The sequence below is a fragment of the Crocodylus porosus genome, unplaced genomic scaffold (assembly GCF_001723895.1).
Source record: "Crocodylus porosus isolate Cpor-Errol unplaced genomic scaffold, CroPor_comp1, whole genome shotgun sequence".
NCBI classification, from domain to species: domain Eukaryota; kingdom Metazoa; phylum Chordata; order Crocodylia; family Crocodylidae; genus Crocodylus; species Crocodylus porosus.
Window position 1 is genome coordinate 213,068,476 of NW_017728886.1, and position 17,021 is coordinate 213,085,496.

A 17,021-nucleotide genomic window follows, 5' to 3' on the forward strand; every position below is an offset into this window, starting at 1 on the left:
GGTGCGGTGCTTTACTTTAAACTCCACACCCTTCTGTGCTGAGCCCCGAGCACACTCAGAGGAGGCATCACGTTAGTAGAACCCAGCTCTCCCAACATCTGTATACATTATGTGCTTTAGTGGGGCTTTTTGGGTGCTTTTATCTAATAGCTGATTGAAATCAGCTATTAGATAAAAGTGCCAAAAAGCCCTGCTGAAGCACCTTATCTATGCACATACTACAGAGCCAGGTGAAAGCAAAGTCATGCTTCTTCCAGCAAAACCCCCTTTATTTAAAAAAAAAAAAAAAAGGGTCTGCAAGCAGCCCTTAACACCCTTCCTTTCCTGGCAATCTGTTGTCTCAGTTACTTGATTTGATGCTTTGATTTCCATTCAGGTATTGTTCACTAGTTTTACCACACGTGAACCTATCAGCTTAAATATGCTTCTACTTGAAGGAAAAAAACAAACAAACAGTCATTTAAACTCAGAAATGCTTTTTAAAGCAAGAGGAAAAAAATGTTTTCCTTAAGGCAATTTTGGTAAGTCTTGCCTCTCATTCTACCCATAATATATTTTACTTACATGTCAAAGTAGTAAATACACCAAAATGATCTATTATAGCACAGGCTTATTTACCTCATTATAATTATAGACGTTTATTTCTTGCTTTAAAAGTTTTACTTTTTTCTACAGGTGCTAAAAACAAAAGCTGAACAGAGCTTCTATTAATAAACTCAAAAGATTGTGTGCACTAATAAAATGCAAAGAATAAAAATATTTTAGAAATTTAAGATTGTTCAGGAATTTCTAATTTAAAACTCTATGTTCCTGCGTTACCCTGCATGCTGATGGCAAAGTGAAGTTTTAATTAGACTGCAATACAGGTTGTGTGCACTGGCACCTCAAGTTATGCTCTTAGGCAGCTGACACAGCATGGTAATTAAATAGGAAGGGAAGAACAAACAGGCAGAAGGAACATAAATAACTCTAGTGCACCTAGAGTAAAGAGACAGCAGGAAGACAGGGGAAGAATGAATTTAAAGAATAAGTCTATTGCACACAACAAAAATAAAAACAGCCACCAATTAAGTACACATAGTAAAACATTCTAAATCTTGAAATGCTACACAAGGAACATGGAGACACAAACATCTTCAAGAAAGCCCTGAAGTTTTAGTTAGGATTCCTAAAGTTTAGGTTTTCTTTTCACATATTAAAAAGTGGAAATTCTGAAAACAGCCATTCTTCAAGGGTATGTTAAAACAGATGCAATCTGAGCTCAACACAAATTAGAAGGCGCAAATCTATAAAACACACATGCCATGCAAGAGAAAATGTAGATAATGAGCCAAATGGGCAGGTGGAAAAGACTGAGGAATCTGTCCATATTACAGCAGGTTCCCCTTTCACATGTTAAAATGCAGGCTCTTAGTACAGTATAGAAGTAACTAGAAAATTCCCCATCAACAATGATGGGAGGTGGGAGCAGTGACGAAGTGCTGCCACCCACCATCCCATGCCACTGCCACCTTCCAGGAGCAGGGAAAAAGCTTGCCCTGTGATCCCGCTCTGCCAACACCCCATGCCACTGCCCTCGCCCACCCCACTCTGCCCCCTGTCACAGTGGTGTGCCGCATTCTGATTGGTTGTTTCACTAACCAGTCAGAGGGCTCCAAGAGTATTACGGACAAACAGATGGACTAAGCTCTTTATTATATAAGAATTTTACAGATTATAATTTTTATTTTGCTAAACCACATCTAAGGAAATGGGACATTAGTTTTGCTCATTATAAGGGCTCTGCACACTAGCTGCTCTCTAATGTGAAAAGATGAGCATAGAAGGAACACCCTCCCTGCCAAGCCCTGCAAGGAAGGCTGAGAGGATCTCTCAACTTTTGAGAATCAAGATTGAAAGAAAGTGCGATTCAAACTACTTATGAAAAACTCCAAGAAGGAAATATGGAAGGGAATGGCTCAATTCCTTGTTTCACTTGGGTAATAGGTTACTCTAGCTGAAAGTTTCTGGAACCAAAGGTTCTGGAAAATTTCAGCTAGAGCAACTTATCACTTAATCACCTAAACACCTGCCCTGCTTAATCACCTAAACATCCACTGGGGGTTGTAGGTGGGTATATATACACTGGTGCTCCATTGCATTCGAAAGCTAGTCTAAGTTTACCCTAACCATGCACCTGGTTTAGTAAAATACCACGCAAAAATCCTTTCCTTCTGCAGAAGAGTTGAAAGATTCCCTCAACCCCATACTGTGGATATCACCAGAATACACTTAAGAGTCTAGAACAAGAAAAAAAAGCCAAAAGAATGGGTGAGGGAAAAATATCAGCCATGAGTATTATCACCCAAATATCAGCCACCCCATGTTAGGATAAGTGGAGCTTCTCATAAGTCAAAGACGGGCACTTTGGTAAACACTGCCAAGTAAAAAACTCATTAGACCAGCTGTGTGCTTAACCTCTGGCTTAGGGCCAAATCCAGCCTTTGGGCCCATGTCATCTGGCCCATGGGACTCCCCATCTTTCCAAAAATGCGGTGCCAGGAATATGGTGGTAAGACATGGCCCCACATGCCAAATTCATGCTGGATCCGGCCTACAGACTAGTCCTACAGGGAAGAAAGGCTGAGCACCACTGAATTAGACCAACCACTGTTCTGGTAGTTTACAAAGGCCTCCTCAAAACTCTCCTGAGCAACATGCTCAGAACTCAAGCCATACCTCAATAAACTGTTATAACCAGCAGCTGATAGATCTTTCCTTAAAGCATTTTTAGGCTGGAGAGGCCTGCAAGGGAGGATTGTGAGCTGTAGGCTCATCTCAAAGGAGAGGTACTTTGATATTCTTCCCTCAGTCTGTTGCAAGTGTCCCTGAAAGATGAAGGACCCAGACTTTCACGAAGATTATTCATGAGAAAGTTAAGCAAGAAATTCAGGGGATAACAGAAAGTTTTGAGTCTAGCATTTGTGCTGGCAGAAGGCAAGGGCAGTTTCTCTGGCATGCAGTCATCCCAAAAATACAACTGTTCTTGTAGGCAGAACCTAAAGAAGTTACAGCTGAACTTCTCTGTCTTACTGTTTCACCCCAGTTATACACAGCATGATTCACAGCAAGTTACCCCAGATGCAGAGTTTCTCTGGTTTGAGGAAAATGTCTGACATTAAATGGGTGCCTTTTGCAGCTGCACAAGCTGCTTGGCCAGGCATAACCATCTGAACTGCAAGCCAATCCAAAACCTGGACACAATGCACACAAATATAATTAAAAAGGTTGGAAAACTGTTAGCGGGACAAACTTTTATATTAAAACTGACTAGTCTACATCAGTCAGTAGTAAAACTAAATGCTCAGTTTCACATAAGTATGAAAGAGAACATAAATAAAAAGAAAATTAGCCTAAAATATTCAAAATTCATGAACGAATTAGACACCCATAAATTTGCCAGAAAGATGAAATGTATGTTCCTTGTTGAAAGGATGAGAACCTAATAATGGCAGCACTCTCAGTGGGTAATAACAATGTTAGAGCTAGTTTTTATGTGTGCATGCCCACATACAACATAGAAAGAAAATTGTTATAGATAATGCAGGTTAAGACTTAATTATTCAGTAAGTACATCTTTACTTAATTCTTCACACAGAAGTTTGTCTGTGATCAGATGATTAAATAAAATTAATTTTTAAAATGGAGATGGGAGAGTAGGCTAAAACAGTAGATATATTAAAGTTGGCAGGATCTGACATTCACGCTATACTACTTATAGGAATTAAGTACTTTCTGTAATATTATTTTAAGGATTCATGGAGAACAGGTGTAGCCTGGTGGGCACAGCACTTATCTTGAAGGGAAAAGGAAAGGATATGGGAAACATAATCCCAGTCAGTCTAGTATGGAACCCTAAAACAAAAAAGAAAAATTCTGATACCGATTAAGAATCAATTTTTACATACCTAGACATCAGAGTTGATAAACATGGGTTTGACAGTAATGGACTGACACACTCTAATTTCCTTCTGACAGGGTGGCTAGCTGGCTAAGTAAATACAAGAAGAGCAGTAAATTGACATTATCTAACTCTGGTAAGGCTGCTGACACCATCACAATTATTTCATTTTTTTTTTTTTTTTTTAATAGAAGCCAATAAAATATAGTCTAGATGTAATCAGCATCTGGTGAATCCCCTAAAACTGGTTTAAATCATTCTCAGAATATTTATAATGATTTACAGTCCATCCAAGAAGATATTTCAAGAGGGGCCCTGCAAAGATGCATCTTTTGCCTGGTTCTATTCAGTATTTTCATTAATTGTGTGCTTAATGGACTAAACACATGCAGATTAGGCTAGGAACAGTTGCAAGCAATATGGAGAACAGGATCCTATGAAGAACTGGAGAAATACCATATTTTCTTGCATATCACACACCTTTGATAAGGCATGCATCTTGTTTTTGGAAGGCAGAAAAAAAAAGAGAGAACTTTTGAAAATACCAGTAAGAAAAGAAAAAATGAGGGAAAGAAGAAAGAGAGGAGAAAATAGAAGAAAGAAAGAAAAGAAAAGAAGAGACGGGAGAAAAAAAGGAGAGAAGGAAAAGGAGAGAAAAGAAAGCAGAAGAGAAGAGAGAAAAAGGGTAAAAGATAGGGACCTACCAAATTCATGGTGGAAGTGGGTGCGTGGCAGCACATTTAATTTTGCAAGTTCCCCTGCATGCCCTCCCCTGGCACTGATTGGTGGAGGGGCCACACTTGCGGTCCTGATTGGCAGGGAGGCAGAAGCTGCAGTTTTAAACTTGGAGCCATTTTTGCTGCCCCACCGCCTTTTGGCTGAGAGGTCCCGGGATCTCTGCTGCTGACTGCCAACCAGTAAAGACACAAAAACTGTGCCATGTTTCAAACCACGGTTTACACTTCCTTGGTGATTCATTATAGAAACACCTGCAGTTGCTGTGGGTGGGGGGGAAAGAAGAGGGTTATTACATGATTTTATCCCAATTTGGCAAGCTGCTCCAGTGAGAAGCCATAGGCTGGGCTTTGCAGTACACAGCAAGAGTTGGAGGGTGGAAGGGGTTGTAAGGAATGGGGCTCATGCTCTGCCCAGCTGTGCCCTGCCTGGCCCCTGGCCCCAGGGTTGGGAAGGGGCAGCAGCTGCCAGTGCACATGTGGCTCTGCTTGTCTGCCACATTGCTCCCTGAGCAGCAATGCTGCACCCCTGGGTAGGCAGGTTGCCCCAGCACTTCTGGCATGGAAGCCTAGCAGAGTTAATGCTGGGGGTAGGGGGTTGCTAGTGTAGCCAGTGGGCTCCAGAAAAAGATATCCCCTATCCCACCATGGCACCCTGCAGCTCCCAGGGAGTACAACTTCCCCACGCAGTGCAGGCTCTCGCCCCGGAGAGCTCCATGTCTCCCAAACCCACCTGCATGCAAGCTCCCCCACTACAATGAGTGCCGGAGCTCTCCATAGCAAGCAGAACTTCTCCACTCCTCCCAGCCCCCCTCACCCGCAGCTCAGGGTCCAACCCCCGCTGGGGCCAGCCTGCCCTGCTTACAGTCCACAGGAATTGTATCTCGCCCTGAATTCAACATGGAAGTGAAAAACCACAGTTTTAAACGTGGCGCCATTTTTGCCTCAGTGGTGGGGGAGACAAAAATCAGTGCAAAGTTTAAAGCTGCAGTTTTTGCCTCCCTGCCAATCAAAAGCAAGCTGCAAGCACAGCCCCTCCACCGATCAACAGCAAGCAGAGGGAGAAGGTGTCCAGAGACCTGCAAGATTAGTGGTGCTGCTGCACTTCCACCATGAATTTGGTAGGTCCCTAGAAAAAGAGAGAGAGTGGGGAAGGGGAAAGAGGAGGAAGAAATTATGTGAACTGGCTGCCAGAGCCTGGCCACCCACCATTAGCAATGCAGGTGAGCAGTGTGGGCACTAGGTACGTAAGGCAGTGACTGCCACTGCTGGTTTTCCTTCTCCTCCCTGTCCCCTTCCAGCACATCAGCAGGCACTGGGGGTGGGTCAGGAGAACATGGGCAGGGACGCAGTCTGTATTCTGCTAACCCTGCCCCCGTGTCAGTGGCTGTGCCGGGGGTGAGGTTAGCAGAATGCAGACCATGTCCCTGCCTGTGTTCTCTTGATCCCACCCTCAGAGCAGCAACTTTAAAAAAATGCATACACATCTTCCTCAGCACACTTCCAGGCATGCCAAGGAGAATGTCTCCGCATACCACTAATTGGCACATGTGCCAATTGGTTGCCTCTCTCTGGTATATCCTGTTCTTGGATTTATTAAGAGATGTGAGGTCTTATTCAACTCTACATAGTGCCTATGGTGTCTTAGCTGGAACACTTATCAGGTTTTAGGCACACACATTTTAAAAAAGGTAGATAAACTAGAACGAGTAGAAAGTAGTAAGAATGAGACCATGTATTTTGCAAACTCAGAATAATGAACTAAAGTAGTGATTCTCAACCAGGGTGCCATGAGATCTATTTAAAGGTGTCACACAATATTGGCACAGTTAGGTGTATAAAACACCTACCTTCACTTGGGTTCACAAAACAAACTCATAGGCACTCACAGCATCGAATATTCTGACTTGTTCTGGTCTTTCTGAGTTCTTCCAACAGAAGAATTGCTCTAGTATTTTTCCAGTCAAAATGTGAGTAAAAGCTAAGAGCTGGTATTTTCTGAGGGGTGCCTTTCATCTAAAAAGGTTGAGAATCACTAGGCTAGAGTCATGCTTCCTCTCTTCTTGCTTTCTAGCCCAAAGTTCTTGTATTCTTAGCTAGAGTGGAACAGTTTTAATTGGATGAGGAGGGGGCATCACTCCACCTATATTTAACTCTGGGGTTAGGTCAGGGGTGGGCAAAAATATGGCCTGGGGGCCGGATCCCACCTGCCAGGCCATTCCACCCAGCCTGCGGGGCCTCTAAAAAAAAAAAAATTAGAAAAAATAATATTTATTTGGTTCTGGCTGCCTGTCAAAAAGGACAGGAGCCAGGGGCAGCAGGACCCAGGGGAAGCTGGTGGCAGAACCCAGCAGCAAGGCCTGCCCAGCTCCGCCCCTGCAACCAGAAGCCCCTGCCTACCAGAGGCTTCTGGCCTGGGACCATGGGACTGCTCCTGGTTCCCTGTGCCAGAGAGGAAAATGCAGCCCTCAACAGCTTGCCAAGACTCAGTAAGTGGCCCTCCACCCAAAATAATTGCCCACCCCTGGGTTAGGTTCATCTTCTGTGGGACAAGATTAAAACCCACCATAGACTGAAGATGGTTCAGATATTCCATGTGAATATTCCTAGAGCAAGTAGTCTAACCATTTAGCTACTGCATAAAAACCACCACAACGATTTCCTGTTCCTATCTCGTTTTTAGCAACAGCAGCTCTTGCCGTTTTACTTCATGTTGAACTCAATTCTATTGATGTTAGGTGTGCTTGGAGTACACATCCTGGAATAGGTGCCCCAGGGGATTTAGACACTGCTTTGGTGAACAGACTTTGGTAAGAGACATGTCAAGGTGTTCTGCTCAGCCAAAAAACTGTAACTAGATCTGAATTTAGGTTGCATTTGTATGGATTAAAAAAGTGTCTATCCTAAAAGGTAAACTGAAGACATTTTCAGATTTAGCTATTTAAATTCCAAATGCAAGTAGAACTTTCAGGTTACTTCTAAAATCAGCATGATCTGATGTGTAGGCTGGGTCACCAAGTACACCAGGACGGTAGAGGGAACAATCACAAACACGAGATGCACCTTAGAACACACTGCAGAAATGGATGCAGGGATGTGATTTTCTAAGAGAAATTCAATCAATCAAGTTTGTTGGTTCATTATACTTTATTACCATTGTAACTGAAGCGCTTTAGTTTTCAAGATGAGGGTTTCCTGTTGCTTGAGGTATCACAAAAAAAGGAAAAGCTAGTACTCAAGCAATTAAAAAAATCCTGACTTATTTTGGGTAATATTTAAATTAGTACTTTAATTAAACTTGAAATCAATATGCAGAATTAGCCTTTTAAGCAACTGCACACAAGTGTTCGCTGTGCTTTTTTGTGCTAACTAGTTAACAAAAAATGCTCAGCACTGATAGCTTAGTATGTTAGTGACTACTCAGGCTAAGATCTATTTATACAGCATGTGCAAAACTAATGTTCTGCCAAGTTGTTATCCATAAAAAAGCATTAACTCAAAATACTTTCATCCCAAACCTAAAAAATGATCATGTCACTGCCAACCTAGTCAAATCTGTGGCAGCTAACAAGAAATCCAGGGTTCAAAAGTATTCTGGTGACCAAAAACTATGCTTTGGGAAGAAATGGACATGTTCCAGTAATGAAGTGTCCAAAATCTTTTATTGATACTCAGTTTACCAATTCTAAATTGCAAAATAGTTAATTCTTATTCCAGTTTCCATCCTTACCAAACACTGATTTAATTCAAATCTCATAAAGATGAATAGAGAAAAAAACCCATAATCATCTCTCTTGGCAGCCTCTCACACACTGACATAGATAGGAGAGCAGAATGGAATCCAGCATGACCTTTGTAGTGGGTAAACTGCTAGCCCTCATTCTCCAAAGAGCAGAGGTACTCATCATTCTCCAAAAGAGCAAAATCACTTGGTTACGCAACTTCAGCTGTTCCGATTTTTACTAAATATATCTGCTGAAGTTTATCCTTTTTCAGAAAGAGATGAAAGATAGAGTATTAACAGAGTCCAATGAAGAGAAGACAAATTTTTGCAGTACTGAGATCACTGCTGGAAAGTAGCTTAATGAAGTTCTGAAAAACAATTTGGTAGCTCTAACCAACAGTCCTGTGAACCTGTTTCTAAGGTGATGCATGACTGAAAAGAGTAGAAAAATCCACGTTTTTCTTTCCGAAAAGATGTTAAAAGCTTCTGGTCATTAAGAACATGTGGCTATTTTCCCCAATGTTTTTCAAAATCCCTGGCATGTGATGTATATAATTTCAGAAGACAGGCGCAACAGTCACTTGGTTTGCTAAACCATCTTTGAATTTTAATGTGAAGCAGTTTTAACTAATACTGTTTCTTCTCTTCTGCTTTTGGAAGACAGATAGTTGGCTAAGACACTCTAGGAAACAAAGTGACTTTAGTGAAACTAGAATCTATTTCCCTAGTGTAGTTCCAACTCCAAACTATACAAAAGACATGTAAGTTTCTGATCTCCATCAGAGTGCCTATACTGGTAGCAATGTGCTGGGATATTAAAATGTTCCAAAACTAAAAGTCAGCATTCCTTGCTGGGGGTGGGGGGAGTGGGAGGAGAGAGACTGCAGCTTCAAATATTATCATGACTAGGGATCTCTGTAAATCACACTGGAAGTGCCCCCCAGCAACAGCTTCTTTAATGCTTTCATTTCACTGCTTGCCCCCCCCACTCCCCCTTGGTTGACAAATGTTTTAAAGTATGCTGCGGTTTTTCCTTCTTCGGGGATCAGTGGCAAATGGGTTGGCCAGCAGGACCCCTCCACCAATCAGTGGAGGAGGGGGTGGTAAGCAGTGAAATGAAAAAAAAATATTAAAGAGGTCACTGCAGGGGGAACTTCCAATGTAATTTACGGAGATCCCTAATCATGACATAGAGAGTGATTCTCAACCAGAGTGCCATGGCTCCCTGGTGCGCTTTGAGATCCTTTTAAGGGGTGCCACATAAAGTTACCACTGTTAGGTTGTGATTCACTAGATAAACCCAGAGATTTTAAATAGAAATCCAACATTGTGGTCTTTCTGATTTTTTTGCAACAGAAAGAACTGCACTATTGTTTTTTTTTTTTATAGGCAACAAGAGTGAAAACTAAGACCTGGCATCTTCTGAAGAAAGTCTTGGGTCAACCCAGGGGTGCCTCAAGTCTAAAAAGATGTTAAGAACAACTGGTGTTCCTTCCTTGTTAGGATACTCCTGTAAGAGGAACGGGAGCAGGGATCTGATATTTCAATGTTAAGTGCCTGAAAAGCAAGCTTTGTAGACATCTTTGTGCAGCAGAAAGAATGGAACGACACAAAAAAGGAAGATAGAGACACAGCAATAATTGAGAGGTATTCTAACAATTAGTCCCACTTGTCAGCTCCTGGCACAATTCTTTCAGAGTTCTCAATTTGTATAATCAACATAATCTGAAGTTCTCTGTTGAAACTGGTTTAGCTAGTACATACCTAGAAGTTCATAAATGTGATAATATCTAAGAGCAACAGCTTTTCAGCTGCTGCATCATAGATTATACAGAAGGAAAACATCTGCCCAGAGGTTGTCTGCTTTGACTTGAAAAATGTATTAAAAGTTGTCTTTTAGACTCATCACCATCTATAAGACTTGAAACTGAAACCAACTTTTTAGAAAGAAAAAAATTCCATGTTTCTAAAGTCAACAAGTTATATTACCGAATTCCTATCTATTTGCATCTCAAGGTCAACTATAATGGCCTGCATACCAAGCTTGCCTTTAGATGTTAAAAGCTTGCAGCATTCTCCCTTTGCTGAACACACATACATGTGCCGTTTCTCAGAGGTCTTTGCCTTATCCGAGGAAGCTGACAATCTCTTTCAGATAAAACTATTCACAATTCCCCAAAGTTGGCAAATTTAGCAATCTTCACTGCCTAATCTATATGAATTCTCAGCCATTAAATAATTTTGTATTAGGACCTTAATTGGCAAGAATTAGTTGTCTTCAATAGTAACAAATAGGGAAACCACCAACTGTGAGACTGAGTTGAACTGACTGTGCCATTACTTGAATGTGGTGGAAATAAATGACCCAAAGCTATAAAAGGTAGTTTCTTGTTTTTCTATCAGTTGATTAAAAAAGTACTTTTACCATCAGTTAAAATGTAAAGAGAACTGCAAATCAGAACTTCAAGTGATACAACAGAATTGCAATCCAATTTTGCATCAGAGCAACTGCTTGGAAGTAGTATTAGAGTGCAAGCTCCCACAGACAGAACAGCCATGTTCACAAAAGTAAACACTGAAGTAACTGCAGGTATTTAAAAAGACTACTTGAAATTTATTTTTAAGTAATTCACTCCCCAGTAAGCAGATGGTTCTCTCATAAGTTCTCTATTAATACAGAAAAACTAGAAGTATGTTTGTTTTTTGTGGACCAAAACGTATCAATTGATATGCAAGCATATACATTTATATATTCATATTAAATCTATTCCCTGACACACTTAGTAGTAAAAGCACTGCTGTTTTAACATGAGATTTTTTTTTTTTGGCTTACTTTTTTAGTTTTCTGGAAGTACAGTTCTGGAAAAGCATGAAACCAGTACGCCAACTGAGAGATGTAGAAAAATTTCATTTGAAATCTGCATGAGACAGCAAGAAAATATATACAGTAAGTGTGTTTGGTAACTATATTCCTAGTTCAAATGTTCCAAAAAATTTTCCTGCAAACTTCTAAAACCTATGGATAAACAACAAGAGAAATGCAAATTTTCTCTCACTAATAAAACTTCTGGGAAAAATGAAATGGTATTACAAGAAATGGCTAAACCTTATTAACTTCCCTCTCTGCCCTGAAGAAATTGGATTTCTGGATGTTCCAAATGAGGAGAGCAGCAAGTTTTTGCATCATATAATAACATATTTTAGACCACTACCACAGCTCTGCCCAGTAGTTGGTCTAAGCCATGAACTAGCACTGTACTATAAATCTTAGATAATTATTACTTTCCAACATTCTGGGGAAAAAAAAAAAAAAAAGGCTTACGGGATCAGAGTGTGAGGGTAGTCCTTCCACAAAGATGTTGGATCAGATACATAATTCTCCTGAAAATGGATAATGCTACTGATTACCGTTTTTAGTTTAGAAATCATACTCCAAAATCCACATACAGAAACAAAATGGTCAAGATGCACCCACATGTGTGGGGGGGTGGGGGTGGGGGTCAGTCAACTTAAAACTACAGCAGTATCATACCATTAGTAAGCTTCTTTAGTTATATTATAGGCCTTTAGCATTACTCTGAATAAGAAGAATTTTCAGAAGCAGAAGTCAAGCTTACTAAAGAATAAATATTTCAAGTTTTGCTTTTTGAAGACCTTCAAGCTCCCCAAGTTTTAACAAAGTCTCACAATATCCAAAAAAAAGAGAATCATGTTTATTGTATTTACTCAGATCTGAGATGACATTCGCCCCCATATCTAAAAAAGTCTAATTACTGATGGTGGTGGTTGTATAATTGTTCCTAAAAATAATAAACTAGAAGTAATTTACTCAGATTGCAATTAAGAGTCAAAATAAACACAGATGAAGTATCCTGTGTCTATTTCTAACCTGCTGTTCAAAAGACAAAGCCAAGGATTCAGGAGTGAGTGCTACCGATATTTAGCTACAACTGAGATCTAACAGGATTTTGCAAAGGATTAGTCTCTGCTCTAATAAATGGCTGAGCAACAGAGGAAGTTATTTTCTTACTGCAAATGACTGAGATCTGACACTATAAATGCAAGATAAGACATACTTACAGAGACAAGAATACTTGCGCCCCAAACGCAGGAGAAAAAGTAGAAAGCACTCAGCTGTCCAGATTCATTAAACTTGCTATGCTTCGTTTTAGAAAAGTGCATTTTCCTGTTAATTTTCTAAAACAGAAGTTATGAATTGAGAAATGTGTTAAAACAAATGTGTTTCAGGTGTTACATGTCTCATTTTTCACACAGTATCTTAAATCGAAATTAACATATTTCATGATCATACATTTTAATTTTCAAAATTTTAAATATTAAAAAAATGTAATAGTACTGATGTTTGCTATCTTAATAAAGATGAATATTTTGTACTTACATCCAACACATATTCTTGAATAATGGCATGTACGATTATTGCTACCAGCATATAGAAGAAAATTGTAGCCAAGTCTTTGAAACCATAGTAATAGAGAGAGACAGTTTCTGCAGATTGTTCTGAAGGATTAAAAAAACCCAGATTTTAAAGAGTTAAATACTAGGATCTCATTTAATCCATTTATTAATAAGTGTATCTATTTCTCAAAGAAGTATTTTTCAGATAAGAAATTAAGATATTAGTGTGCACAGAGTATAAACTAAATTTAAATCTATGGTCTATCATCACTGGTTAAGCCACTGGGGGCCCAAACTTTTTGGTAGGTGTGCAACAAGTTAGCCCTGCACCCTACCCAAGTGCTACTCTGCCCCCCTTTCCCTGTCCAATCTTCTGTCTGCTCTGTAATGATCTGCTGCTTTGCTGTCTTCTTCCTGCCCTATCTGCCACTGTGCTGCCTGCCCCTTCCCCAGTCAGGCAGATACCACACACACAAGCTACTTGTACCACTTGGGACGTGCATGCAACAGGCTGTCCACCACCCCTAGGTTAAACCAGCAACCTTAACTTCTACTAATTATCTCCATCCCACCAAAGACATAACTGTTTCTGGAAAGAATTAAAATAAAAATATAATTAATGCATTTAAGCGAGCTAGCAGAATTCTTTAGAAGGGGCACTGTTAACATTTAAATAACTTGTCTCCCTCTTAGTACAACTTGCAGAGACAAAGTTTTATCCATAAAGTTGCTAAAATCATTCACACTGATCTGAATGCCTGCCTCGTATCTAGATGTATGCAGAAACTAGGCATGTTGATACCATTTTATTGATGATAAAACACAACAAAACAGCATTAACATTTTATCACAGACGCCATTTTAAACTGTATCATTTAAAATTAAGAATGGGTCAATTTATGAAGACTATAATTCTTTCTACCCCACTGGTATCTAAATTCCCTAAAGAAACGCACCTGTGGCAGGAATTGTAACATTGTACTGAAGCGTAACAAAAATGACTGCTGCTTTTGCTGTAATCTGAAAGAAAAGAACAAAGTGAGTACTACACATTCTAAGTTATCAATGGACTATTGACAACATATTTATTAAACAGAAAACACCAATGTGATCTCAGCAGGGCAAGAGACAAACACACCCTTAAGACAAAATTAAGGAAATGATGATCTCCCGAGGTCCCTTCCAGCCCTGATGTTTATTTCATAGATTTCATAGACTTCCCATCATCTCAGAATCTGTTGGTCTGACTTTCAAGTCAGAATAAATAGCCTTACCCAAAAGCTGATTCACACAATACAGGCAGGGTATTTGTGGAACTGAGCATTTTCAGAATATTTAAAAACACAACTCTCAAGCTTCTCCAATACTGCATATTTACCAGTTAGCACTTTCTACTGTATTAAACTAATAATAGGAACTGTAGTTCCTTTCTCAATACACACTTAGCGATTCAGCTAATCTGAAGGAAGCCAGTTGTTTCCTACAACCCAGTTTCACCTATTTTTAGGCAAATATGTTAGCCAGTTTTCAAAGCCATTCTGAGGTCAAACCCCATTTTCAAAATACACTGCCCATGCTACAGATGAAAGAGGAGAAAAGAACCAGTAGAAAGAACAGAATGAAGAGGCTGATAGACTCTTTATATTTTCCTGAACTGGTAAACAGCTAACAGACTCAGAAACCGTTAAGCATCATACAAGCAAGGTGAATGGAATGAAGTTATAGAAGTGACACCATGTATGCTGAGCAAGAAGTAAAACCATGATAAGTACAAATGAGTTATGAGAACTGAGTAAAGTTGGTAACGAAAAAAAGTCGATCCATGCCAACTTTCAAGCAAAAAACGTAGTTAATAATAGCCATATTGGAAGGCTTCAGTGGAGCCCACCTACTATCCCCAGGCCCAACCACTTTATTTAAAAACAAGCAAGAATAAAGAAGTTAAAATACCTAAACCAAAAAGGTTTAAGGAATCCAAACAATGCCCTCTTCTGCAATTAATCACACTTACATCATCCAATATTTGGCTCTAGACATTGGAGAGTGAATTTACAAAGGTCAAAATATCTTAAAATCATAAATACTCATTTCCTATTTAAGAGAACAAGTTTAGATAGACTCTGAGAAATCCTTTATTTTGGAATAAAACACTGAAGAAAATAGTAAGTGCTGGAAGCAAGGTCACCAAGTACAACTGAGTGGGGTAACTCTGTATTTGTTCCATATCAAAATAAGTTTACAGAGCTTGGAAAGGCTTGGTCAGAGCTTGATCTTTTTGTGGGGACTGAAGGAACTGCAAATTACACCCCCTTTCCCCCAGCAAATTTAAAAAAGAACAAAAAACCTTACACTCCAGTATAGAAACAGCTTTACAACGTTAGCAAAATCAGTTAACAGCACAAACAAGATACTCAAAACCAGTGGTATAGAAGAGTGGTATAGTAGTATCCTGTTTGTGCTAACTGATTTTGCTAATGTTGTAAAGCTGTTTGTATACTGGAGTGTAAGGTTTTTTGTTCTTTTTTAAATTTGCTGGGGGAAGGGGGTGTAACTTGTAGTTCCTTCAGGCAAAAAGGTAAACAGGAACTCTGTACAACCACAACCTTCCTATTCAAATATGTCAATAAGATGGAGATTGATGTGCCATAGCAAGCAAGAGTTGTTTCCCCACACCCGCTTTTCTGTAGCACGCTCCAATTCCTAGGATTATGTGGCATATTTTACCTAATCAAATCCCTGCCACTGCAGCGACCCCAGGGCATCATCATGTGTGTCCTTGTCTCTCCTGCTCTCTGCTAAAGCAGTCTGAAAGGCTCTTGAGTTTTTTTGTACAAGAGCCTCCCAGTTAGTCAGGCAGCTCTGGCGTTTGTGGAGTGTCTGCAACTGGGGAGAGAGGGAGGACAGAAGAACAGATATTCTTGCAGATCCTTTTGAACCCAAGTGGGCCCTTTTGTCTGCAACAACCTACGTGGTCCCTTCTAGTCTAGACCTGGTATTTGCCAACCAAACAGATGCTTACAAAAAGGAACTCTTGGATGATGACCCAACACTTACAACGTGCTGAGAACACAGATCCTGAAAAGCTGCTGTGTTTAGATTTCTGCCCAAACGAATCCGCTCATCCCATCAGAAGGGAACTGCCCTTGCTGTGTTTAGATCGTGAAGGAAAAAGTACCTCCCTTGCTCAAAAATGCCATGGAGCAATGGGATAGCTTGAATCATATGAAGTAAGGGTTAGAAGGGACTGGACCGCAAAAGGTCAGCTAGCCCAGAGGATCTCAACCATTATTTTCCAGGGCCCACTTGTAAACATGAACAGCCAGTTCCAACACAGCGTCCCCACTCCCGCCACTGTGCCACACCCCCCCATCCCACCTCCCAGCACGCAGGGTGGGGGGTGGCGGGCCTCCAAGCAGCCCCACGCAGGCTGGAGCTCTGCCAGCCCACACTGGAGAAGCCACGCTTCCCCATGTTTCTTGCCTTTAAATGAGAATCCATTTTTAAAGTTTCTTCGCCATCGTTTTCCTGTATTCTCGCAACCTGCCCATTGAGAAACACCGACCTAGTCCAAGCCCCTGCTCAAAGCAGGACTAGACCCAACTTGTTGGCTGGGGAGGTCTCAGCTCCCTCAACTTCATGGAGCCAGAAGAGGCAAAACGAAAGCCTCCCCACCATCCCCATCTCCAGGTAACGCATCAGCTTGGGGGAGGGGGAAGGAGAAGACTCAGAGGGAGTGCGAACCCTCAGCCGGGCCAGGCTCTGCCGATACCCTCAGCACTGTCCTGGGCACCTGCCGGGCTCCCCAGCGTCTGCGCCCCGAGGTGGGGACGCGGGGAGTTGTACACGTCACCATCCCCGACCTCCCCGCTCAACCCCGCCCCGGCGGCCGCGCTACTGCCACGTAACCGCGCTGCCCGGCGGCCCCGGCCCCGCCCCCCACAGCCCGGCGCCGCGCCGGGGTGGGTGTGTGCAGGGCACCACGGGACGGACACGGACACACGCGGGAGGCGTGGGGAGGAGGGACACGGACTCACCTCGAACATGAGGCCGAGCAGGAAGACCATGGCCACGCAGGACACGATGTCCGCGTGGTTCTGCACCACGAACTCATGGCTCAGCACGGGAGGGTTCTTGTTGCTCTTCTTGCGGATCGCCATGGCGGACCCGCGCCACTCTGCCGCCAGCGCAGCCCCTCGCCGCTGCGGCC

General features: G+C 41.4%; 1 protein-coding gene across 2 annotated transcripts in view; it reads right to left on the reverse strand.

Annotated features, from left to right (window-relative positions):
* TRAM1 (translocation associated membrane protein 1) overlaps positions 1–17,015 on the reverse strand; it is a 32,204-nt gene extending 15,189 nt beyond the window's left edge. The window contains exons 1-6 of one of the 2 annotated variants that reach the window (XM_019549072.1): positions 16,849–17,015; positions 13,771–13,834; positions 12,798–12,916; positions 12,479–12,595; positions 11,721–11,779; positions 11,232–11,316 (exon numbers count right to left, since the gene is read on the reverse strand). In XM_019549072.1, coding sequence (XP_019404617.1) covers positions 11,232–11,316; positions 11,721–11,779; positions 12,479–12,595; positions 12,798–12,916; positions 13,771–13,834; positions 16,849–16,971 — 567 coding nt within the window. In that variant the 5' untranslated portion in view covers positions 16,972–17,015. Of the gene's footprint in view, positions 1–11,231; positions 11,317–11,720; positions 11,780–12,478; positions 12,596–12,797; positions 12,920–13,770; positions 13,835–16,848 lie in introns of both variants that reach the window. The other variant, XM_019549063.1, reaches the window with a different exon arrangement.
* Positions 17,016–17,021: the final 6 nt, after the last annotated feature.